This window comes from Haplochromis burtoni, unplaced genomic scaffold, assembly GCF_018398535.1.
Source record: "Haplochromis burtoni strain Fernald_Lab_line unplaced genomic scaffold, NCSU_Asbu1 Contig_44, whole genome shotgun sequence".
NCBI classification, from domain to species: domain Eukaryota; kingdom Metazoa; phylum Chordata; class Actinopteri; order Cichliformes; family Cichlidae; genus Haplochromis; species Haplochromis burtoni.
In genome coordinates, this window is record NW_024582405.1 from 1,351,375 (window position 1) to 1,376,870 (window position 25,496).

The 25,496-nt window shown below is 41.3% G+C and overlaps 1 protein-coding gene across 2 annotated transcripts in view; it reads left to right on the plus strand.

Annotated features, from left to right (window-relative positions):
- The window catches only part of usp6nl (USP6 N-terminal like), a 102,524-nt gene that overhangs the window by 5,056 nt on the left and 71,972 nt on the right, over window positions 1-25,496 (plus strand). The window contains exon 2 of one of the 2 annotated variants that reach the window (XM_005921029.3): window positions 7,859-7,965. In XM_005921029.3, the coding sequence (XP_005921091.1) occupies window positions 7,962-7,965 (4 nt within the window). In that variant the 5' untranslated portion in view covers window positions 7,859-7,961. Of the gene's footprint in view, window positions 1-7,858; window positions 7,966-18,847; window positions 25,495-25,496 lie in introns of those variants that run through there. The other variant, XM_042220152.1, reaches the window with a different exon arrangement.

Consider the following 25,496-nt stretch of genomic DNA (forward strand, 5'->3'; position numbering starts at 1 on the left):
GAGTGCCGGTGTCCTGCAGGTTTTAGATGCGTCCTTGATCCAAACAGCTGATTTAAATGGCTAAATTACCTCCTCAACATGTCTTGAAGTTCTCCAGAGTCCTGGTAATGAACTAATCATGTGATTCAGGTGCTGACCCAGGGTGATATCGAAAACCTGCAGGACACCGGCCCTCGAGGCCTGGAGTTCGACAGCCTGGTCTGATTTAAAGGAACTCCTTTTCTTTGCTTGTATTCGTGACCTCATTCTTTCAATCACTACCCGAGCTCATGACCATAGGTGAGGGTAGATTGACTGGTAAATAAGCCATCTCTTCACCACAAACATGGTCGATTCTTGCCTCACTCGTGAACAAAATCAGAGATTTGGTGATTATGCTTCATCTTGCAGATATTGTGTTAAGCTAAATGATGACTAAAACAATATCAGCGGCAGTCAACACAGAAGCACCTTGTTCTCTGATCTACAGCTTGTTAATACAAGACTTTCCAGAAGAATATCTTTATTCATAGACTCTGCTAGAGAAGAGCATTTGGTTCAGAACTGGTCAAAATATGCTGCTGCAATTAGTTTAGGTTAAGAATTATCTGCTGTTATCTTGCTGACAAATATCCAGGGCAGTTTAGCACCCATATTCTGGAGCAAAGTTTATTATATTTTCCTCAGTCTAACCATAATCTCCATATTGGTCCAAATAAATAAATATGCTGCCAGGGACTGAGTTGGAGGCTGCTGTTGGATGTGTGGCTCAGAGACAGGAAATGGAAAAGCGTGGGGTCAACAAGCACAAATTAGTTCATCTCCTTCTTTTCTACCTCTGTAAGAGCATCTGCAGTGCCTCTTCAGAAACAATTGAAAACATTGTGTGTTTGTGCGTGCGTGCACGTGTGTGTTTTCCTGTTGAAAGGGCAGTGTATTTACCAGCCTGCGTGGCGTCAGGTGGCTCCACAAACTTGAGAAGGTTTTGTCCAACTGAAACTCAGTAACATAGCAGCAGAGCCTTTAGCAGGCCTGTGCCTCTCGGCCACATGCAGCACGTCTCTGTGTGTTTGCAGTTTTAAAGCCGACCCTTACCATGTTTCTCCCGCTGTGTGGGTGTGGTTGTGCAAACAGGTAGCCGAGAGAAAAGAGTCAGGCTACATTTGAAGGCTGTATTTAAGTTTCCTCCTTTTATGCTGCTTGAGTATTGCCCTAAGTTTTATGACTTTTTATTGAAGTATTGCATCTCAAATAGTCAGAGTATTGTACAGTAAAACTGACGGCCAAGGGAAACATGATTATAGGGATGGTTTCATGACAATTATCATTTATGTTTATTGTTAAATGATCCCACAATTAATTCATCTTATTAAACCAATTAATCTCAGGATATTAAATTTACCACCATTTTTTAAAAAACGAATAGCTTTCATATTTTTTCTCTGTTCATCAATTTGTTGATTGTTTTCATTTACTGAGAAATGGATTCAATCTCAGTTTTTACTGACGGTTCAGTAAGCAGATCAATCTCTCTCTCTCTTTTATCTCCCTTTTTAATCCCTGCAAAAGCACAGTGTGATGTGTGAAGAGATGTTGTGGTTTGATAGGTGCTGGTAAGTGCCTTTTATTTTCTTTGGAAAGAGCCAGGCTCAGCTTTTAAGCTAACTGGGTGATTTATCCTTTCATTTAACAGGGAGGAAGACAAGTACTGCAAATCTGCCACACTATTAAAACCACCGGAGTAATATTGTGTACCCACCTGGGAATGGACCAGGACCTTAGAGTTTATAGTGTGATGATTTGAGATGGAGGGTCTTTGGAAGTTGAGCATGCTCAGTTGGACTAGGATCTGGGCTCAATACCTTGAGCTTTGTGTCACGTTCCAGCTGAGAAGTTTTGTGTTGTGGCAAGAGGGGAGGCTGTAGCCATTGGGGAGTGACATTTTTATGAGGGGTGTGCTCAAGATAAATTAAATAACAAAGATCATCACAGATGTAGATCATAGATATGTGTATGTATGATGTAGCTAGCTCAGGAGTGGGCAACTCCAGGCCTCGAGGGCCGGTGTCTTGCAGGTTTTAGATGTGTCATTGATCCGACACAGCTGATTCAAATGGCTAAATGACCTCAACATGTCCTGAAGTTCTCCAGAGGCTTGGTAACGAACTAATCATGTGATTCAGGTGTGTTGACCCAGGGTGATATCTAAAACCTGCAGGACACCGGCCCCCGAGGCCTGGAGTTGCCCACCCCTGAGCTAGATCATAAACTGTACAGGCGCATTGGTGAGATTCAGATATCTGCTAAAACAATATAGGCAAGGCAAGGCAAATTTATTTGTATAGCACAATTCAACAACAAGGTGATTCAAAGTGCTTTACAGAGACATTAGAAACAAAAACAAATAAAAAGTATGATTTAAAATTGATTAAAACAAACAAACTAACTAACTAAACACACACATTTCACACCTGTTCGCGCGATCTGAACCCTTATCGTAAGGGGAGCTACCAGTCCTTCTGTGGACGAGCTACTTTCTATTTTAAATTCCCTGAATTTAAAATACTCTCTAGACCCAGCTGGGGAGCTACCCAGAGCTCTAAACCCACTTAACAAACAAACAAACAAAACAGTATATAGAATCAAAACAGATAAAATCAGAAATAGATAAGATCAGTAGTTAGTGTAAGTTTTGAAATTTAAGCTTAAAAGTGTGGATTTGGTGCTTTATTCAAATGCAGCTGAGAATAGGTGAGTCTTCAACCTGGATTTAAATAAACTGAGTGTTTCAGCTGATCTGAGGCTTTCTGGGAGTTTGTTCCAGATATAAGGAGCATAAAAGCTGAATGCAGCTTCTCTGTGTCTGGTTCTGACTCTGGGAACTGATAAAAGACCGGATCCAGATGACCTGAGGGATCTATAGCCCTCCAAAATGGAACCACAGACTTCTTCAACTGATTGTCCCTTACGAATCAGCCGTTACAGTGCTGTAAGAGGCACAAACGGCACAAACCCACAAGCACCAGTCAGCTACAACTCACAGGAAATGTCACATAAAAGCCACAACAGTTTGTGTTGTAATTTAGTGGATATTTTAACATGGGGGTCTATGGGGATTGGCTTGATTCTGGAGACAGCCTCAAGTGGCCTTTAACTGCAGTTTCACAGCCCCAGAGGATTGCTGCTTGGTGTTTCTTTGCACTTAAAGTTTAAGACGGGCAGTCTTCTTCACTTCACCTGTCACCTGTTTTGATGTCGGCTGATTCACATATCAGCTGAATTTTGATAAGGCTTTCTGAACACAGCAGAGCTGAATTCGACTTACTTGGCACACCAGGCGGCTCACCCACACACAGGTTTCCTACATTCCCTCACTGCTATTCAGGCCTTGGCAACCGAGCTGCTGCTGCTCGTCTTTATTGGCCACCGATCCCTGCTGGCTCAGCCCGCCGCACTCTCCTTTTGGAGCCCAGCTTCAGAGCAGCAAAACACAACATACCAGCAGATGCTGAGCTGCCCTCTGGCCTGTGTGCATGTGTGTGCGCGTATGTGTGTGTGTGGGGAGAAGAAAACGACATTGGCTAACCTGATGTCCAGCAAACACACCAGTGTTGGCAGTGTGGGATTATGAAAGCCGAGACGGCTCGTTTTGGACTCCGTTTGCCGCCAGCCGCTTGTTCTCTGCAGTGTTGGTTTGGATTGTTTTCATGTCAGTAGGTTTTTAATTCACTTCAGAGATGCCTAACCACTGTGAGACTGCACAGTTACTCTTTAACACATCATAACGGCAGTTACACATCCTTCACAGCTGCTGGCCTGCTGAGTTTATAACAGAGAACAGAAGAGGTCTTGTTTCTTGGCTGGCATGGTGGTTTGAGTGCTTTTGTGTGCAGTTTTTATTAAATTTGGAAAGTCGGAGCAGTTTAGAATAAAAGTATCTCATTTTCAGCTGTGAGAGTCGAAAAGTCCCGCACTGAACAACTGCACGACTTGTTATTTCAGCTCTGATGAACCCAGCACTGCATGTACTCAGCTCCAGACGGCATACAGACACAGTTAGCAAGTAGCTGTTGGAACCAGTTAAGCATATAAAAAAACATATAAAAGCAAAGTGGAGGGAGGAGGAGGGTGAATATTGGACTTCCTTCTCTCATTTGCTTGCTATCAAGGTGTCTATGCAAACTTTTAAAAGTTTTAAATGGAAGGAGATGTGCTCACATATGCTTTTCTAAAGTAGCATAAAAATAAATGTAGGTTTTATTTGATTGAGTGAGCCTCATACAAAAGACATCTGCATCGGTGATAATTGGGCTTTAAGGCAATGGTTAATTTTATTGTAGGGTAGTGGAATCATATTAGGTTTAAAAATGTCTTTCTTAGTCTGTATTTGAGGGTTTTAATATCCTTGTGTTCACGTCAAGTGCCACACATGTAGTTTAATAACACACATACACATTTTGGTCGTCGCCAGAAACTTACCTGCTCATGCAAATGCTGCCCAGCTAGCTTGAATAGTAAGTTTCCTTCATAATTTATCGTAATATAATATCAGATGCTAATGTTGGCTTCAAACTACATTTTAAAATCTGAGGAGCCGACTTCTTTAACCACCTCCACGTATAAAGCCGTATTCTTAGTGTTTTAACTTGGTGTTCACTTATTTAATAGTCCTGACACTTTCATTAACATTAATTAGTGTGATTAATTAAGTACACTGCTGCTACTCTCTTTCTCTATGTGACCTCTTTAGAGTGTCTTCGGTGCATCCCCACATCGAATGAGACAAAGACATCCACGTGTCACTGACAGCAGCCGTGCACTTAAGTATACAGAATTTTAAGGTTTAGCGTAATGTAAAAGGGAAGAGTTATAAAACAATTCAGCACCCGGCAGAGATGTTATGAAGCTGGCCTGAAAGACCGAAAGCGTTTCTTCTATCAGGCTGTAAACATGTTTATGTCGGCTGTAAATTTGGTCTTTTAAACATGGCAGTCTTTGGGGATTGACTCACTTTAGGAGCCGGCCTCATGTGGACTTAAGAGGAACTGCAGTTTCTGGCAGTGATTGAATAATCAGTAAGTTGCTTCTGCATTAGGTTTAATAATCTGGCAACTAAAGCGGTGGAAACAGCAGCACCACTTTTGCTACATCCTGCTGCTTTGTAATCAGTTTTTAAATGTATAATCAAATCACTTCAGTTGAGCTCATCGGGGCACAAACATTGCCTAAACAAACCCGACCTTGTGACCTCTGGATGGTGCTTGGTATCACTGAATCAGCCCACAGTCCTCTGTGACTGTGTTTGATTAGCTCCATGCAGTGCAGCTCTGTTTGCTCTGTTTGCTCAGTGCTGATAACTAGCAGAGGTGAACATATGGTGGCTCTAATCCCATGTCAAAGCCTCAGAGCTAAGACTGTCTGTCTGAAACCCTGTGAGATCTCACTTCCTCTCTGGCACTCTTGCAGATTCACCACCCCCCTAAAATGGCTGGAGGGTGACATGTTTGTAGTTTAAACTCTTGCTGAAACCTTTAAATGTTGCTGCATTGACGTGCATCAGGTCCTCACATGTATTTTTTCTGAAACATCTGACGTACCAGCAGCATCTGTCACCTGTTTTCCAATGTGTTGGCTGCTTCTGTATTTACTGTGCATCCAGTGTAAGTGGTAGATATTGGAAAATGACATGGTGCACAGTCTGCAGAGTGGTATTTTAATACGGATGGCTGTTTATAATACCTCTGCACTGGTGGAAGGCGTGCCTGGAGGGGTTTTATTGCCAGGCTGAGATGGCGCTAAGGTCACGGGCGCCCCATCTTTGGCGCGAACATCTTCAAATTTGGCCAGGTTTTCACTTGCACTTAAGGGGTTACATAAATAGATTAAATAGTGACAGGACCAGTTGTTATTAATCTCTGGCTTCTTCCACAGCGTGTCTTCGTCCTGTGTCCTTCCCCTCACTCCCAGCCAGTTACGGCAGTTGGCTGCCTCTCCTGTTAAAAGGGAGTTTTTCCTTCCCACTGTTGCTAAGTGCTTGCTCATCGAGATTTGTCTGATTGTTGGGGTGTTCTATCTATTATTCTGGGATCTTTACCGTATAGTATTAAGCAGCTTGAGGTGACAGTTGTTGTGGTTTTGAGTTATATAAATTGTTTCAATTTATTTTCAATTAGTTGGGGATAAAAAACTGGATATGAGCATCCTTCAAAGTGTCTGGCGAACTCAAGTCATTCAAGAAGGGACCAGAGTCAGAACCAGCTGAGGAACTGGAGGATTGGGAGAGGGATTCCTGGAAAGTGCAACCCCAGTGACCTGGTGACCCAGACTGGATACATGGTTATGGATGGGTGGGCGGTCAAATATGAAATCTAGACAGACATGGACGTACACTGTAACTGGTGGATAGTAAACTCGGTGTCTGTGATAACGATGCTTAAGAGCCCGTCTTTACTATGAATGCATCTGCAGGGTTTGCTGCTGTGCTGCTTAATTGCAGATCCCTCTGCTGCTGAACTGTTCTGCTGACCTGTGCTGCTTTTCTCGAGGATATTGGATCCTCCACGTCTGCAGCACTTCTGCTCACACCAACATTTTAAACCGGGGGAGGGGACTTCATTTCTCCATCATCTGCACCCCCCCCCTCCTTTCCTGCCTGATACTCCCTCCACTGCCTGCAGGCATCTGCAGAGTGATCAAATTACCCGTTATTACCGCGTGGTGCCATCACATTACTGTTATTTAGCCCAATGACCGGCCTGGACTGATCGACACTCTCACACACATGTACACAAAACCAAAGCCGTTAACTGACCCACACCGGTGAAAATGTTAACGACCAGCTCCCACACCTAAAATCAATCACATATGTGTATATTGGATTGATTGGAGGCAGAATATGTCAGTTTGTTTATATTATATTTATATTGGTTTTATTTCTTTAGCAGTTGGAGCCCCTTTAAAGTTACTGTTTTGATTATGAAATCCTAAGACAAAGATAATCAGTGTTTCAAATCCTAAACACAAACATTTGTTGCTGGGAAGACTGTAAACCCCACTCTGATGAAGGTGCTGTGTTTTTTGGCTACATTAGGGTAGCAAATGGGGAGACATTTGGAGGAAACTCCAAAGGAGGTCTAGGGTCTCAGTAAAGATGGGGAAAGGGACCTGCAAATTGAATGAAGAGAGTTCAGGTGGTTCAGGTGTTTAACAACAATGTCTCCTGGGCGCCTCCAGGGTGTCTTGTTTCAGGCACCTCTAACTGGGAGGAGATCCCAGGCAGACCCAGGATATGAAGAAGATTTTATGTCAAGCCACTTGGCTTGGGAATGCCTCACTGTGTTGCCCTAGTAGAGCCGAAATAGGTGGCCACGGAGAGCGAGGTGTGGGCATCTCTGCTTAGACTGCTGTGCCTCCAGCTTGGACCTGGATATTAACTGGTTAAGTCTTATATTTTAAAAACAAATGGTTGTGTCCTGGCCAAATATTTGTGTCGTGGTACAATCCGATAGTTATTTTTATTACTTTTATCACCAGGAAAAACACCTGTTAGCCCACAGTAACTGTTATCCTCACTTTACCTGCTTTGCTGTGTGTAAAGAAGCTGCCTGAGCTCTTCCTGTCCAACACAGAGAGCGGAAGGCAGGACAGGAGGGAGCATGACCAGGAAAATAACAACAGATCAGTTCAAAGAAAAATCCCAACACTTCCAAACCACAGATATGGATATAAATCGAGGGTGTAGCTCCTGTACAGGCCACTGTTGGGTTTAGACTCTTTATTTCGAAGCCTTTTTGTGGTCATATTTGCAGTTTTCTTCTTGGTAAATTCTCAAATGTAATATTACTCCCGACTGATGTTTTTGTCTTTTCCTCCCCTTCAGGTCATGAGTGCCTTTAAGAAAGACCCAGCTGAGAATAGCCTCACCTGTTCAAAGCCACGCCCTACTTGGGCCTCGCCCTGCCCCCCACCGCTGGACTCCCACCATGAGTAAGTTCCAGCCAGTTGTTTATTATCGACCGGCTGCTTGTTTGCTCACCCTTTCACTTTCGCTGCTGTGTTATTATTTTATTTATTTATTTTGCTTTTCTAATGCTGGATTGGTGGCTTTAGAGTTTGACATCATGAACACCAGTTAGAGACAATCAAGTGGGAGAATCTACAGGCCTTCATGGTCAGGATAGTTTTCATATGAAGATGCGATGTGTCGGACTTTTTCTATCCGTGATGCTAGAAGCACAGAGGAGCAAGTGCTGCAACCCTAGCCACCTCATTCCTCATCAGTCACTCTGCAAAGCATGATGGGAGGGCGACTGGAGCGGGAGGGGGACTCAGTCAACTCAATGCACAGTGTGTGCGCGTGTATGCGTGCGTGTGCGCTGTTCTGCTGTGTGGTCATGTCACTGCAATGGCTCGGCCCCACATGTCAGCTCAGTGTGAGTCATCCAGCGAGTACAGGATTTTCTGTTAATATGTTCCTACCTGTACGCACGCACACACGTGCTCATACGGTACACCGTATATACACAGCTGATCACTGTCACACAGAATGTAGTTTGTCTTCTGCTGGACATACGTGATGCATGATACAGATGAAAGACAAATAGACTCCAGAGTAGAGACTTTGAGTGACAAAAGTTGGCAATTGACCCGCTTTATCTCCCATTTTGGTAGTCGAATTGAAGCGCTTTTGTGTATCGATACAGGGACGTCAAATATTGATATTTTAATAAATACTCTTATAATACAACGATAAAGACGACTTCTCTTCTGCACCACTATCCTGACATAATGTCCAAGCGAACTTGGATCAGATCAACTCAGCTGAAAAACCACAATGACTAATGACACAGTTAATTGCAGTGTTGTCTGAAACAGATTGCATGTAATTGCCAATTTGACTACATTTAGTCAGACGGCAACATTTATGGCAGGTTTTAGTGACAGTATTGGTGACAATATAATTTTGCAGCATAAAAATAACTAATGAGATGATTTTATCTTATTGGCTAAAAACAGATATTGAAAATCTATCTAGATACCCACCTGTTGTTCAAATGTTGTGTTTGTCAGGGGCAACCGATAAGAAGAAACCTTAAAGGAAGGGAAGGGGAGCTAAAACAGCTTGTTTCATACAGAGTATCTGTACTGAAGTCCAGTATGAGATAAATGAGGATTACTTTGAACTGTGGATCATGCAAAGCTACTCTGGTAGAGGTGCTGTTGATTTGGGAAGAATGGACATTTATTAAAAGGATTTTGGTGCTTTGGAAACTCTTATCATAACAGTTTGCAGCATGAATATGATAGCAGATGTCTACAGTGGTTTACTCAAGTTCATTTAACAGAGCTACAGCTGCTTCAAAGGGTCACTGCTGAATCTTATCTTGATTTACTGCCTGCAGCTAAACGTGTGAGATGTTAAGAAAGGAACGGTTTATTTATTCACTCCAGCAACAATAGATTTATTTGCTCTTTGATATCAGGTCACTGCATTTACAGCGCTGCCCTCTCCGACCTTTTCTTCTTTGCCGTTTAGCTCACATTACAGATAGGGGATTGAACGGGAGCCAGCAGCATCTGCTGCTGCCAGCAGCCTCTCTGCACTCTCCAGCGTTTCTCCACGCAGAGCCACAAGGCCGAATATTTGTGTACCAGCAAGCTGGGAGTGGGTTACCAGGGCAACCCAGCACATGTGAGGCATGTACTGGAAGCCGATTGGATTAGACAGACACTTCTGAAGGGGGGGTTGCTAAGAGATTTAACCTGATTACTGATTTTTTTTTTCTCCTCTGCACACACACTCAAAGAGGTGGCGTGTGTGTCAGGAGTGTTTGGATGGCTGATGTGATTTATTGTGAGTGATGTGAATAAAGGAAGTCTTGACTGATGAGCTAAGTCTTGTGCGGTGGAAAAGGTAACCGGCACCTTGGAGGTTTACGCGACTTTGTGTGTGTGTTGTTTTTTGTTTTTTTTAATTGATGTGTGTTAGTGTGTAATGCAAAGGTTATGGGAACAATACATTTTAATGTTGTAATATGTTGTCATCTAAGAGAATTGATGCAGATCTGAAAAGAACTGGGCCAAGGTTAAATTGTATATAACTCAGATTCAGGTTTGCATGCATCATAGCAGACTAAACCTTATTGATACAGACAGCTGATGTCAAAAATTCAGCATTCACCTCACTAATGATTACAAAAATAACTAGAAACTAGTGAAAAAAATGCCAATTACCCACATAAATCACCATAATTGTGGACGCTTTTTTGGGAGTTTGTTATACCATTTCCTGGGGGGCAGATAAAATGTGCACATCTACCCTGACTGCACAAGGAGATTATTTCTGATTGGATCACTTCCCTCCTTTCTACACAAATGAAGTTCTAATTGGATGTCGTCTCTCTTGCCTTTCATGTCATTTTTATTCATTGATCAAAGTGTCGATAGATTTCATCATAGTTTTTGTCCCCGTGCATTCGTTTGTATTTAGTTATCGATCTGTACACAGAATTTAACCTAATTTCAACCATTCACCAATTGAAATTCAAGCATTTTTTATTGAATAGAGGTCTCTAACATGTCTAGTACACAACTGTTAAGGCTAAAAACTACAACATCTTCAAAAACACAGCATTTGATCAACATTTTATTTAGCTGTGAAATGGCTGAGATCAGAGACATCAACTCCAGATACAGAGATGACATGGATATCTAGTTTTAAAAAATCTTAAACATGTTTATGTCGTTAATATTTGTATATCTAGATGTAATCTGTGCTAGTGTCGCGTTGCGTGTTGCATGGTGAGCTTATCTGCACGAGTCTCTAATAACTTCATCATCCAGTCCTCTGCATTATTGTCTTTCTGTCTTGCAGATTTTTCTAGACCCTTCTTTGACTCCACTTTTTTTTAAAAACATATTTTCAACAGCCTTTCAGGAACTTTTTTCTTTTTTTTTTTTTGGTTATTGTAAATGTGGACTTTTTGTTTGGATTTGGCATAAAACCTCCCAAAAACTCAAGTTTAACCAAGAGCCAACCTGAATATACGAAACCACCCACCGGCCTGTTGCAGCCTTAAAACAGTGTCAGTGTTAAATAAACAATTTAAAAAGGTTGTTAAAAAAAGTTAATATCTAACCTTTGTGATGGGATCTCGCTCAAAGGCAGAAAACACAGCAGATGAACAAAGTTGGTGTTTTTTGTTGTCTTAATGAGGCCCGAATGAGCAGCCGGCTCGCTGGGAGAAAGTCTTTTATGTGTTTTCATTATTCATCTCAACCTTTGATAGAGTCACTCTCTCGCCTGGAGGTGGTTGGTGATGTTGATATCCTGGGCTAATTACCTTAATTACCCCCCTATAACACACAGAGCCACCAGCCTTGGCAGGGCGGGGTTAGCGTCCTCTAACAAGTCTCTTCCTCAACCAGGAAGGCTGACTCACTCCAGATGGAAGAAACGGGGACACAATAGCAAGGCTCATCTTTCAACTGCTATAAATGGATTAGACGCTGGATGAGGCTAGGGCTGCCACGATTAGTCGACTACTCACGATTACGTTGACTATCAAAATCGTCTAATTTAATAGTCGACGCGTCGTTTGAAGCATTGTAAGATCCCAAAAGACGCAGGAATAAGTAGCAGGATTTAAGAGTGAAATAACGGGCCGAAACAGAGAAAGGCAGCACTGCATGTACAAGGATGCCAGCTGCCGTTAAACCCCGAAGAAGAAGAAGCAGCTGTGTCCCAGAATTCATAGCGCGGCCGTGCTCAGTTTCCAATAATGACGGCAGCTAGTTAGTTTTAATATTACTCTTATTATTCTTTCTGGGTCACAAAATAAACGTTTAACATATTTTCAGGTGAGAATGTAGCTGTGTAAACCTCAAATATCGGCTCAGTTTATCAGGACACCACATATTTTCAAAAGCGCTCCGACGTTTTCGGAGACGTCTGTTACCCACTAGCTCGATAGCTAGCCGGGGGCTAGGTCACTAGAGCCGTGAGAACACCGGACTCCCGGCAAATCGTTTTCAAACCCACCGCCGTCTTTCGCTACTCAGGTTAAACATGATATATAAGTCACTTAGATAACTTAAAAATGTTATTGTTTGGCTTTTTAGTATTTTATTTGTTCCTGAGTAAATCGGTTTGGCTGAGATTAAAGTTATAGTTTTTACACAGCTGAATAAACGTCAAGCAGACAGCTGATTATCAGAAGTGTGAGATGCTCGAGAATTACTCCGGTGTCCTGTTATATTTTAGATAGCAAGGAGTTTATTAAACTTCACCGAAACAATCTGCAAATTTCATTAAAATTTAATAAACTATCATCTTGTCTTTATTTTTAGTTAGCACATACCTTAAACACTTAAAGCTGTAAGCTAATGATAGTTATATAAGAGCAGATGCTGCTGGTGCAATAAGCTGTACGTTTTACGTCCAATGGATGCACGATCTGATTAGTCGACTAATCGCAAAAATAATCGGTGACTAGTCGACTATCAAAATAATTGTTTGTGGCAGCCCTAGATGCAGCATCACTGCAGGGGCTGCCTTCTCAGGGTTCTCACAGGAGGCCGGTGGGAGGTTAACTAAGGACCACTGGGTACCCTGGACAGGGTTCAAGCTGTTCACCAAAGGGTCAAAGGAAGTTTTTGTGGTTGTTCATTTTAGATTTTTAGACTATTATGTACGGAAATATAATTGAGTTTGTGTTTCGCAGGTGTGAGAGGGATCTGAATCACCAAGTGGAACTAAAAGCGATATTTTTAGGAAAGGGAAAAAAAAGACCAGGGTCTTGAAATGTCACCACAGGTTGAGCTTTATTTACTCGTAGTCTCTGTGTGTTCATTGTTACACAACACATTTCATTCTGTGCCTTTATTAGATTTCTGTGGTCATCTGCTCTGTATAGCACATGCCTTCAGAGCCGGTGTGATACAACAAATAATACGATCTGTGAACAGAAGAAGCTGTTTGGTGATATAGCACAGAGTCATTATATCTGGAAATAATACACTGCAGCTCTGTCTGTAGCACAATAACTTCCAGCCCTTCCCTGCAGACCAGTAGGAAATGGATTCCCAGCAGAGTGATAACAGTGGAAGGAGAGGAGATTGATGACAAATGAGGAACAGACTCACAAGCTGTTCGATGTTTTATTGCTGTTGTATAAACAGCACAGTTAGTTAAAGGAGGATAATGGCTGTACAGGAGTTTCTATCAGCAGCAACAGTTTGGTGTGTCTACATAAAAACACTTAATAAGCTCCTATTTGTTCTGTTTTGTTAAAGCTTTACTTGTGATTTAATGTACAACAGGTTGGCTGTTTTATCATAATCTGAATATCCATTAGAGTTATTGAAATGCTTTGCTGTGAAATATTTACAGAGCTCTCATTAAGAAATCTGCAACTAACTGCATAGATGTCAGTAATATTAATGTATGATATGGCTTGTTTTTGTGGTTCTTTTTTAGAAAGATAGATCTTAATTTCTGAATTAGGAACTGTAGCTGGGAGATGATGCAGTGAAAGTAAATGTGATTCTTAAGGAAACATCTCATTTATCTGTCATGCATCTCTGCTCCTGTTCATTTTAAACACTTGTGGAAACAGCAGTTGTTTTTTGGAGAGGTGAAATTTTCCTTTCAGCACCACATGTTTTGCTAATTCCTGATATATCACATGACCTTATGCTTTCAAGTGCGGTGGTTTCACAAACAGACCAGCAGCCACCCAAGATGATCATCGCAGTGGCTACTGGTCTGTTTGTGAATATGCTAACTCTCCCGAACTCCGAAAGAAGCATTTAGATGTAATGCAAGTCTGACTTTCTAACATATGACCGCACATGCGGGATGAGAGTTTGAGGGCAGACATGGACCGTTAACGCCAATCTGTTCACCTGTCCTTCGCCCACACACAGACGTGTACCTTCATCTCTCCCTGTCAGGAGAAGCCTGATGTCATCGCGTGGCGTGCTGGGCCCACAGTGTGTCTGGGCGTGGCGCAGGATAATTATCTTCTTCGTCAAAGCCTCATCTGGTCTCCATCTGCTGGACTCGGAAAGCTTAACCACAGAGCACACAGGGAAACGGTGTTTACACTCACTGCCCTGCTAGAACTGCAGGTTCTATTAAAACTCAAGTCGGTTTGCAGGTTTTTTCCAGCTTTACCCCAACAGTATCACATGTTAACACCTGGCTGCAGCTCCACAAATATACAGCCTTTCTATAGATAGCATCAGTGAAGTTCTGTTGGAAATATTTGTCTGAGCACCCACATGTTGGGTATAGCTCTTGAGGGAAGGGAGAGTGTTATTAACTCCACCATAATTTTCAAGCCTGGGAACTTCGTGAACATAAGCGTGCAGTCCCCACTATGATGCTAATCATGTCGGGTACGTGTCAGCTAATAGCGCTCGTGTCTCCCCGCTGTGCTTGTCATTCTTAGCTTGACACATTCAGATCCAAATAGCTCTTAGCGGGCGTTCAGAGGCAGAATAGAACAAAGCACTGCTTTAAACGAGGCGTGTTAGTTACTGTACTTTGAGATTAGGACCGTCATGTTGAGATGCCGTGAATGGCAGTGAAGTTCAGAACCTGTGCTGAACACTGCAAAGATTATGATCATAACCAAAGCCAAACAATGAGGAACTGAGTTTACAAAAAAAAAAAAAAAAGGAAACAAATGAAGCTGAGGCTAAAAACCAGAGTTCCTGGAGAGGCTGATGAGACACCTAGACTCCCATTTTAAATTCTGAACTATACAATAAAATACAGATGCTTATAGCCCGGAGCAAAAAGCTTGTGTCTGGTGAGCCACTTCTGATGCAAGTTAAATCCCTGTTTTATGTTTATGGTATGTCTGTTAGTAATTAGTATCCTTGTCGTAACTGATCAGTTAGGGCTTTATCTTTTCCTCCATTTATGGTGATGACAGCCATCGATGCTAAAATCAAGGCAGGCTTTAAAACAGGGCGTCATAAATAAATGGCTATGTGAAGCTGTGATATACAGTTTATAATGGTACAACAAGCAGTGAGCCAGGCTGACCACAGTGGTCTCATTAAAAGCTAAAGCTAAATCAGACGGTTTGTACTTTGGGTATTTGGCTTATATGCAGAGTTATTATAGTTTTGATTGCAAAATCTTTATTTCACATCTAGTTTTAGTTAGTTTAGCTTAGTTCGCTATAATAAACCATCTTATTTGCTAGTTTATTATAGTAGTTGTAGTTGTAGTATTGTTAAGTTGCAGCCAGCAGCTTGTTAGCTTAGCGTAAAGTTTCAAAGACTAGAACCTGAGAATTTATTCCAGTCACTCTGACAAAATTACAAACAAAAAACGGGGTTTCTCACTGACTGTGGTTTAGTTAAGTACTTAAAAGATCTGAAGGATTTCTAAAGCAGCAGAGCTGTTATTGCTGCAGGCTGTTTCTTAACGTCTGAGCTATTGCACAAATCTAAGTTTTGTTCCCTTTTTTTCCTTTTCTTTTTCTTGGTTTGTGTTGGTTTAGCTGATGACACCACATCCCTGAAAACACTCGGAGGCAGCATTTGTTCTTGTGTTCATTGTGTTTTTCCCGTTAAGCTCTTAAGCCCTGAAGTGATGATGACACGTCTCCTGGTGTGAAATGTGTCCTCTTACTTTACAGCAGCTCCAGATAGTTGAAGCGTCTGTGCCCAAAGAATGACTCGAAGCTAATTATTGGCGAGATTGGAATTTGTTTGCGTTGGAAAAGCACCTTAGAAAACAGGGCCGTTTCGGTTTATTGTTGTTACGCAGGTCGGGCAGGTTTATTAGCCCGCTGTACTTCCTCTACTTCAAGGACCTGTTGCCTCAAGCATGCTGTGCATTTGAACTTGTACAGAGTCTAGGGATTAGGATTAGTCCAGATTTTATAACGGATGACATACTGTTTTCATTAATGCTGCTGTGGCACATCTAAGGGCTCCCACAGAAAGGAAGTGAGGCATGCGCCCCTAGCGTGGCATTAACGCTGCAGATGTGATGAATTTTCTCTGCAGCAGCAAAATGATCATCAAATCTGTGATGTTTACTCCCCAAATGCTACTTGTTGTTGTTTTTGCACAGACTCTTCTGTTTCTGTTCTTTTCTCTCTTCTTTTTTTTTTTTAAACCTGCAGTTAAATTTGTTTTGCTGTCTGCTTTATCGGCTTAACACAGAGATTCAACCAAAGCAGAAGCTGGGAAAATGAAAGCCATTCGCTTCAGAGCAGAAACCATCAAATAGGAATTGATTATTTGTCTTCACAGCGTTGCTTCCCATTCTTATGTGTTGTGATAGCAGCAACCAAAACAGTTGCAATTTGAACAAATTTGTACTTTGAAGGACTTTGTTCATTATTTATAGCTCATTATTTCTGTTCAGTTCAGTTCAGTACACCTTGCTAGTATCAGATTTGACCTTATTTTGCCTTCACAGCTAATTTAAGTCTTCATAGCATAAATTTAACAAACATTCCTGCAAACATTCCTCATAGATTTTGGTCAATATTAACATGACAGCATCACACGGTTGCTGCAGATATGTCGGCTGCACATCCAATCTCCCATTTCTCTGCATCCCAAATGTGCTCTACTGGACTGAGGTTTGTGACTGTGGAGGCTGTTTGAGTCCAGTGAACTCATTGCCATGTTTAATAAACCAGCTGGAGATGATTTGAGCTTTCCAACATTCTGCATTATTTTGCTAGAAGCAGCAATCCAAAGATGAACACTGTAGTTATAAACAAATTGACGTGGTCAGTAACAATACTGAGCGATGCTCAGGTGGTGCCGCCAACATTGGTACAACAATTCTAAATGCGTATTCTATGTCATCCTTGTCACTATCAAGTTATTTACCATATAACCACTTTCTTAAAAAATTTTTATTGATGGTACTTGGGACGACGCAGAGTCATCACAATCACTTCCCTAGATAATCAAAGATCAATCAGTTTTAGGAAGTTGTGTAGTTTTCCTATTAGGACATCAGGAGAGATTCATGTTGTTCTGGTGTTTGAATCCATTTTGCCCTTGTGTTTGATGTAGTCTCTAAGTTTCAAGTCATACTACAATATTTTGGAAAGTATTTCAAGTCTGCGTTTGAAGACCTGGGAAACTTTTGGTGTGTGAGTCACCAGTCTAGATTCATTGCAGGACTAAGATTCCTGAAATATTTTGGATTCACTTGTAAATTTAGCCGGGGTGTAATTTCAGCAAATACAGGGGTGAAGGTGGAAAAGTAATCTTCCCCCAATCCTCCTCCTCTTTTCTCTCTCCTTTCCACCACTGCACATGGTCTGCTGCCATGTTTTATTTTATGTCTTGCCCGTGTGTCCTCTATGACGGTCAGTGGCCAGCCGCTCTCTCTGTCTTTTCCTGCAGTTGTGAAAGATGCTCGGCTGCCGTGTTTGTGGTCACAGAGTTTGTGTGTGTGTGTGTGTGTGTTGGGGGTGGTGGTGGTGGTGGGGGGGTGTTACAGGAAGGAAGCTTTGCTGGAATATGATTACATCTTCCAGTAAACAAGGCAGCAGGAGGAAATGGATCCAAAGACCCTATCCTCAGGGCATCACGGTGCAGATACTAAAGCTGGAGAGAGAGATTTAATGGGTAATATAAAGTTACCGAGCGAGCACATGTGCCCTGGTACATGGCTTTGAGAATCAGACCTGACCAGTTATTGCTTTCTTTCTAGCCAAATCTTTTCTTACCAAGATGCTGACTCCATTGGTAGGTGCAAGCTCTCACAGCTCCACAGAATTTGGCTTCTTTTTCCTTTCATTCTTTTTTTATTTTTTTTATTTTTTTTATCTTATTGTTTCTTTATATACATGGGGATTGAAGGTTCATCCAGTTACCTGTTAAGTAGTCTTTGAAAGTGCCTGTGCTTTTTAAACCTGGTATGTTAGGTAAACACTGTCTACAGTGCTTCTACATATTATTGATTATTATTACATCAGTCTCCTCGCCGCACCTTGCTGTGATGTCTGGCTTTTTTCAGATTAATGATAATGAATGAATGATAAAAAATCTGTGTGCATTAAAGTAAACCTGTTGATTGTAGCAGCTTCTGTGATTCAGTGTTAAAATAATCCTTCTTTCACAGCTCATCCTCTGACTGAAACAAGCCATTTTTAGCTCAAGAGAACTTTGTTCTGATTGGCTGCCCCTCAGAAACAGAAGGTTTTGACAGCAGTTGGGCGGGGCTTGTGCGCTCACAGAGATTACTTGTACATGTCCTGACCTCACAGCATTACTGGCCCTGTTCCAGCATTGTAGCGGTACGTTTACCATAGGAAATAAGGAAAAGCGTAATAGGTGCCCTGCTTTCACGTATAAAATGCAAGTTTCCTTCATGGACAATGACATGAACTCCATAACTTCCTGAAATCCACTCGGCTTCCTGAAAATCAGTCTGTCAGAAATAATTAAATGATCCTGTTGTAGTTGGTATGAACTTACAGAATCATTCCAGCTTTCTTAAATTTATGTATGTGTACAGTTCAGGGCTGCAGAGGGAAACATGTTTTCTGTAACAACTGCCTTTATTTCCCATGATGCCTTTTGTGGAATGAGTAGTCACTCTGTCATCCACTGGAGCAGCCCTTAGCCCTTTAATTAGTTTGTATTTAATTAATCTATGTATTGAGCCTCCACAGAGGTGCAACTGCTTCTAGATATGTGGCTGTGTGTTGTGTATCGTGTTCGTGTGTGTGTGTGTGTTGTGTGTGTGTTTCCTGTTATATATATACTATAATAATATTATATATATATAATAGATACTAATATTATTATATATATATATAGATATATAGATATAGATATATAGATATATATAAATAAAATTAAAATAAACATATATTTATTTGCTTTATTTTTATGGACAAATAGAATATAGGGCAATGAGAACCTGGCAGTAAGAAATAAGAAAAGGGTTAATGTGCCAAGTTTGTCAGCCCAACAGTTAAAAGTCCAAATATTGAATTGACTGACATGGAGAACTGACAAAAGAATATTTTATATCCTGGAAACTTTGATAAAAAAGATGCACTAAAATAGTTTCAATTTTTCTTGGACACTTAGATTTGTTGGTTTAATTCTATTCCTTTATATCTGGAGGAAGATGGAGCAAACGCCTGACTTTTATGCAGCAGTTGGATGGCGACTTGTTGTTGCTGAAATTGTTGATGGGTTTAATTTCCTGCTTATGTAAACATGAGATCCCTGATGAGGGACAGCCTCTCGGTGCTGCTGTGGTTGTGATTGTATTTTTCCACAATCTCGTTTCAGCTGTTAACACGCTTCTTCAGTCTATTTTTATCCCGGTTGATACAGTGATGGTTACTTCAGTTTATTATTTATTATTATTTGTTTTATTGTTTATTTTGTCAGGAAACCTGCATAAAATTATAAATATAAAAAAAGGAAAAATAACTAGCTGATAGCTAATTTCCATCTGGAGCCTCTGGGCAGGTAATCATACTATTGAACAAGCTATAAAATACAAATACATGTCTGAAATAATAGATACAAGTTGTGAAATACAATCAAATGTGCAGAGAAAACCTAAAAACCCTCCAGGCACACGAAGCACACTGTGAAACCTGTGTAAATGGCCAGGTGTTCCCATCAAAATATGAAGCTAATCAAAAGAAAAGGGTCAGATAAATGCTGGATTTGATTAATGTGGACATAAATAACACCAACAGTCACCTCAGGGTGCTTTACATTAAAAGACCCTACACTATTTGAGCAAGCACTTGGTGACAGTGGGAAGGAAAAACTATTTTAACAGGAAGAACGAGGCTTAGGGAGGGGCAGCCATCTGCCACAACCTGTTGGGGGGTCATAGGTGGAAGAGGCGCTGATAAGCACAGGAAACCTGGAACCAAAGTAACTGAAAGCTATCCAAGCCAATGGGAGCTCCTTCGAAGTTAAAGAGAGCGGGAAGGAAAGACACACAATTTCAAGCAGAGATTTCCCTTGAGATGGACCTGTTTCGTACCTTTGTCATCGCTCCTTTAATCCTTCATTCTACAAAATGAAATGCTTACAACGCTTTTGAATGCTGAAGCTTTTATTTGTCTCACACTGGGTTGGCCTACAAAACATCAGATGTAGTCAGGAGACAAATGGATAAAATGGACTTGTTATAGACAAGTCGTCCTGCAGCAGAGGTTATAAGACCGAGTCAGGTTGTCTTGGTTGAAGCATATTTTGTGTGCTGGGCAGTCAGTTTGGGGGTGGGTGTTTAAAAAGCCCCGAGGCAGTCATAACTAGCCTCTCAGAGCTGCCAAATTAGCACTTCCAGTTGGTCATTTCATTGCTGCTTGGCAATTTTTCCCCCCGTACTGTTGCACTTTTATCAAGTTTTCCAGCAGCATTATTTAGCTCAAAGCATGTCTGAAAACAGTTGGTGTTGATTATATTTGGGGGTTTTTTTCCTGATGGGGGACAAAAAAACTGTTGACTACATTTTTGATCATACCCTCGAGACAGCCATAACTTAGGGAAGCTGCACACAGAGTAATTGACATTATCAGTGCATAAAATATGAAGATTTGACTTTCATATCAGGATGCAGAGACCTGTGGCTCATTGCACGTTCAGTTGCTGGCAGCTATTTCTTAAAAATTCATCTAGCTGATTGATTTAAACCGCTGAACTGGTTCACCCGATGAATAGCATTAGACCAACTGACTGCTAACTGAAGAAAAGAAGCTGCCATGTGCTGTCTGCAGCAGGCAGTCATTTTAATGGAAAACACAACGTTGTTTTTTAAAAAATAAATAATGTATATTTTAAACGAGATTATTGTACCATAAGAATTTAAGATCAACTGACACAAATTGCCTCCCTCTTTTTCGTTGGCTTTCTCCTTCACAGACACACTCAAATGATGTTGCTTTGCCACCGTCTCCTCATGGCTTCACTGTATTTAGTTGCCATGGTGAGCCGAGCAGCTCTACTGTTTTTCATCGACGGCGCTCAGAAAGTTTGAGGCATCAATACTTAATGTCTGGACATCAGACAAATGGGAGCTGGTACAACAAAGAAACCCTGCTGTGCTTAAGAGTGTGGCTTTTATGATGTTTCTGCTCTTTGGGAACGTGGTGTGAATTCACCCACATTTCCCTCCACTTTGTTGTTGTCCTCATCCAGTTGAATTTGATAACAACTGATGTTCTCGTGCTATGAAACTGTGGCGCAGTTAAAGTTGGTATTGTACTCACGTCGTGTAAAAACTCTAGGCGTGCGTTGCATCAGGCTCACTGAAAGCAGGAAAAAATAAACTACAAGGTTGATTTGGATTAAACCTTTTAAAATGGCGCATCAGCAAAGAGAGAGCACAATGAGCTCATATGTCTGTGAAGGTTCTCAGTCATCCAGGTCATCGTAGTCAAAGGAGCTCTTTGGTGGGGTGTCACAATCAGCCAAGGTTTCAGATGAACCCACTGTGAGACCTAATAACTCAAATGTGTTAAATGTAAGAAGTAGGAATAAAAGTAAAAAAATATGCTCAAGTAAGGTACAGATACCTGCAAAATCTACTTAAGTACAGTAACAAAGTATTTGTACTTCGTTACTTATCACCTCTGATTAGTATTGTAACAACATCTCTAACGACACATGTTAGTTACAGCTGTTATTTGTCTGTCAGTGTTAGACAGACAAATAATGTCGTGCTCCTTCCTGCATGCATTTACATGGGGTGTTGTAAACTAGACTTGGCTGACCACATTCGCACAGTTTATCTAAAAGTAGGTGAAGCAGAGGTAAAGCCAAGCTTTGATGTATTTTAAGTGAGTCCGAAAGTAAGTGTTTACTTTGTAAATATCAAAACAGGAGTATGCAGATGAAGGAATAACGACAAAAAACCTGAATTTGAATTTAGACAGCAGCTCCCCTTTTGGTTTTTAAGCCCTGCCATCAGACATTTTAAGAGCTTCGTGCACCTAAAAAAATGAAGTTATGGTCTCATTTGCTTGCTTTAAGTGTTACTGAATACAATAACGTGTTTATTTTGTAAATTGTGCTAATTTGAGTAAAAAAGGAAAGGAAGGTAAAGCAGTGTAAGCTTTGCTGTGGATTTCAGTTAGTCATGTGCTCCTTGCTGGTCACAATCTCTCTCTTTTTTTTCTTTTTTTTTTTTTTAAGTCAAATGCACAACTATTACAAATGAGCACACAAGCATGGTGACTTAACAATTCGTAACATATCTTATCAGCTCTTAAGAAGCCACATTTGCAGCCTCCCACAGTCACAGTGAGCAATTATCTTACAGTAAACCCGGGAAAGGCCACAGCACTCCTTTCTGAATCCCACAGTCACTGACAAACATCTCCCCACCCGTCAGTCATGATAAACGACGCACAGCCTATCGACCAGTGTCAAGTAGGATACACCTGATCGACTGCGTGATGTATGAATGTGTTCGTGTGAGAGTGAGAGAAGAGAAGAAGGGAGTGAGCGTGAAGCATTGTGGGGAATATTTGTAGACTCCCACCTTGGTGAGGCGGTCACCGCGAATGTCTGACTGTACATACATCAAACATCAGCTCAATCTTCCTTACCCAGCATCCTCTGCTCCTGCCTTAATGACTCTTTGTTGATCTGTGTGTAGCTTTGTCTGCTTAAACAGCACACAAACACGCTAATGCTCGCAAACACGTCACAGCTGATCAATGGGAGGCTGGGTCATGCTGCCCTGGGAGAGTTTAGCTCTCAGGGAGGTCTGGACCTTAATGTGTACTTACATCAGAGTTGTACTGATTTATCGGCTTTCTGATATACTCGCCTTTGGTTAAGACAATATTTGGAGTTTTCCTGCTTGAACTTCTAGAACATGAACTTCTTAATTTTGTCGGCTTTATCTTGCCAGTCAAAGCCTGAAAAAATCTTTGAGTTTACTGTGTGTACCAAAGTACACTTACTGTGCTTGCGGTTTATTTGCTCTACAGTCTAAACCCAAACATAGTGTAGCGTAGTAGAGAAATACTGCTGTTATTCTGTTTACCCCCATGTATTGCACATCTTTATGTCCATGTTTATCCCCACAGCACCAATGCTGTAGGGTGATAAATGGTCTAGGATTGTTCAACAAGAAGCGCTCAAAGACAGATTCTGGATATTCAAATAAACTGCCTTAACTTGACTTTGAACAAGATGGAGCAAATGTGATTTCATGTCCTCCCTCACACACATTTTCTGGATATTTCATGCTTTTATGGGTATTATAAGAAAAATGTTGAGGTTGGATTGCAGTCGGTTACACTTGGAGATGAGTAAGTTCAAGGAAAATTGCAGTTTGAGGAATGAAAAGCAACAAATGTCCCTGAGCAGGCTCTTAACTAGAGACGACTAGCCTTAAACTACTTGGGTGCCCCAAGTCAAATTAATTTTACTTCAAAAAATGTCTTCCAAGGTTTCAGAATCTGTACTGCATATGATACCCTCTATACTTGCAGCTGAACGAGGAGCAAAAGGAAAAAGAGCTGGGTGAAGTAACAGTGTCATTATAAAGCAGACAATAGAAGTTCAAAATGTAATAAATTGTAGGTTATAAGATGTACTGAACCAGTTCTGTTGGAACTGAAAGAATGAAACTTGATTAATCTGCAAATTCACCAGAGAACACCACTTATGACTCATGTGATTGTTGTTTACAAACCTCGGTTGGTGTTTTACGGGGCAGCGCAAAGCCTGAACAAACCACACAGAAAAATGCAGCAAATTATGCCAAACCGTTGTGGCTCAAAGCGAGGAAACACACCATGCAGTCAGCCAAAGTGACAGTGAAATATGCTCAAGTCAGATCTGCTGTTAAGCATATGATTCACTTTGTTTAATTATATAATTATATACTTATATAATTACACGATGCTCTCTGTGCGTGGTGGGAAGGTTTAACTGAAATATAAAGGTTAATAATGTTTAAAGCCAAATTGTGATTTAGTTGTAGTGCACCTACACTGTTTTTGTTATTATTATTATTATTATTATTATTATTTTATCATTATTAACCTGGTTTTTGAAGTGAAGAACTCAAACAATTAAAGACTAAAGAGCAGTCAGCCAGCTCTTTGCAACCACCAGTCACTAAGAAATGTGTGTTCTGCAACCAGTTGGTGAGCAGTTGGTGAAAATTGATGTAAGTCTAGTCACACAGACCTCATAGTAACCACAGGTTGGCTTGCAACACCATCAACCTCTTTGCAGTTATTTACAAACCTTCGCCCACCTGTCTGAGAGTGATTGCAATGAGTCTCAGACAGTTTGGCGAAGGTTTGCAAATAATTGCTGTCTAATTTATAAATGCAGACAGATTTCAAACACATTGCAAAACAGTGTGATACGTCTCGCTATGTCGACTCCCACGCAAGGTTGCAGAGGACATCAGTCATTTTGAAGTTAAACTGACATCCTGTAGCAATAATTTGTGGGGGAATTTCTGAATTTCTGACTTGAAGCTGACACACCAATGGTGGTCTGAAGTGATCAGTCTGCAACTGATTGCAAATGGTTGCAGACCTGTTTCCTATCTGGTATTGATCCTCATAAGGAAACAACCAAGGGTAATAATATCGCAAGTTAATTGCACACAGTTGCAATAATTTCAGTCATATCGTGGTCTCCAACCCCTTGTTTCTCTGGTGTGACTGTCCTCACTGCTCAAACCGTTTATTTTCATACTACTATCAAATTACTTTGCCTTAAAGGGTTGTGGTTTTATACCATTAAATAACAATAATAATTGAAGCAATTATCTTGGGCGTGTGGATAAATGTTACTATTGGGCCACAAAGAGACATCCTTTCTTTAAAAACAGGCCTAATTTTAGGCTCAGGTGTGCTTCAGGTTATAATAACAACAGTTTGTTACCAACTATTAGTTAAGGGTGCAGTCGGTGATGTGGGGAACGCAGGGCAGGTGCTGCTGGAAAATTTAACAGTACGGTATGTAACAAGCCATGAAGGACAGCGGAACTCTGGCCGAAGCCTGATTGGTCCGAAGGCTACGCACTTGAAGCAGGAAATGACATGGGGAGGGCAAACAGGAAATGCGAGGCAGAGCGGCGAAGTTGTTCCAGCATGTTTTTCTTTTCTGGCCGTTCCCATTCCCTCGCTCGCCGCTGCACAACGCCAGGCTGCGAGAGGAAGGAGAGGGAGGAAAGGGAGTGAGAGAGTCAACTAGAGGAGGGCATTTTGGGGAAATCCCTCCCCCGCCCCTTTCAACCCTCACCCCTGTCCACAGACATTGAACCCTTGTGAAGCTTTCAAACTGCTGACTCAAAACTGGCTGTTGTGACGTGCAGAGGGCTTTGAGTTCACTGGTTCGCTGGTTACAGAAGATGTTTTTTTTTAAATTGTTTTTACTGCCATCTGCGTGGAAAACACCCTGAAACGTTTTCAGATATTATGTGATACCCCAGCTCTGTGCTGTGTCTGTCGGGTGGACAGAAACATGTCTCCGGTAGGATGATGCTGCTACATACCTGTAGGAGGTGT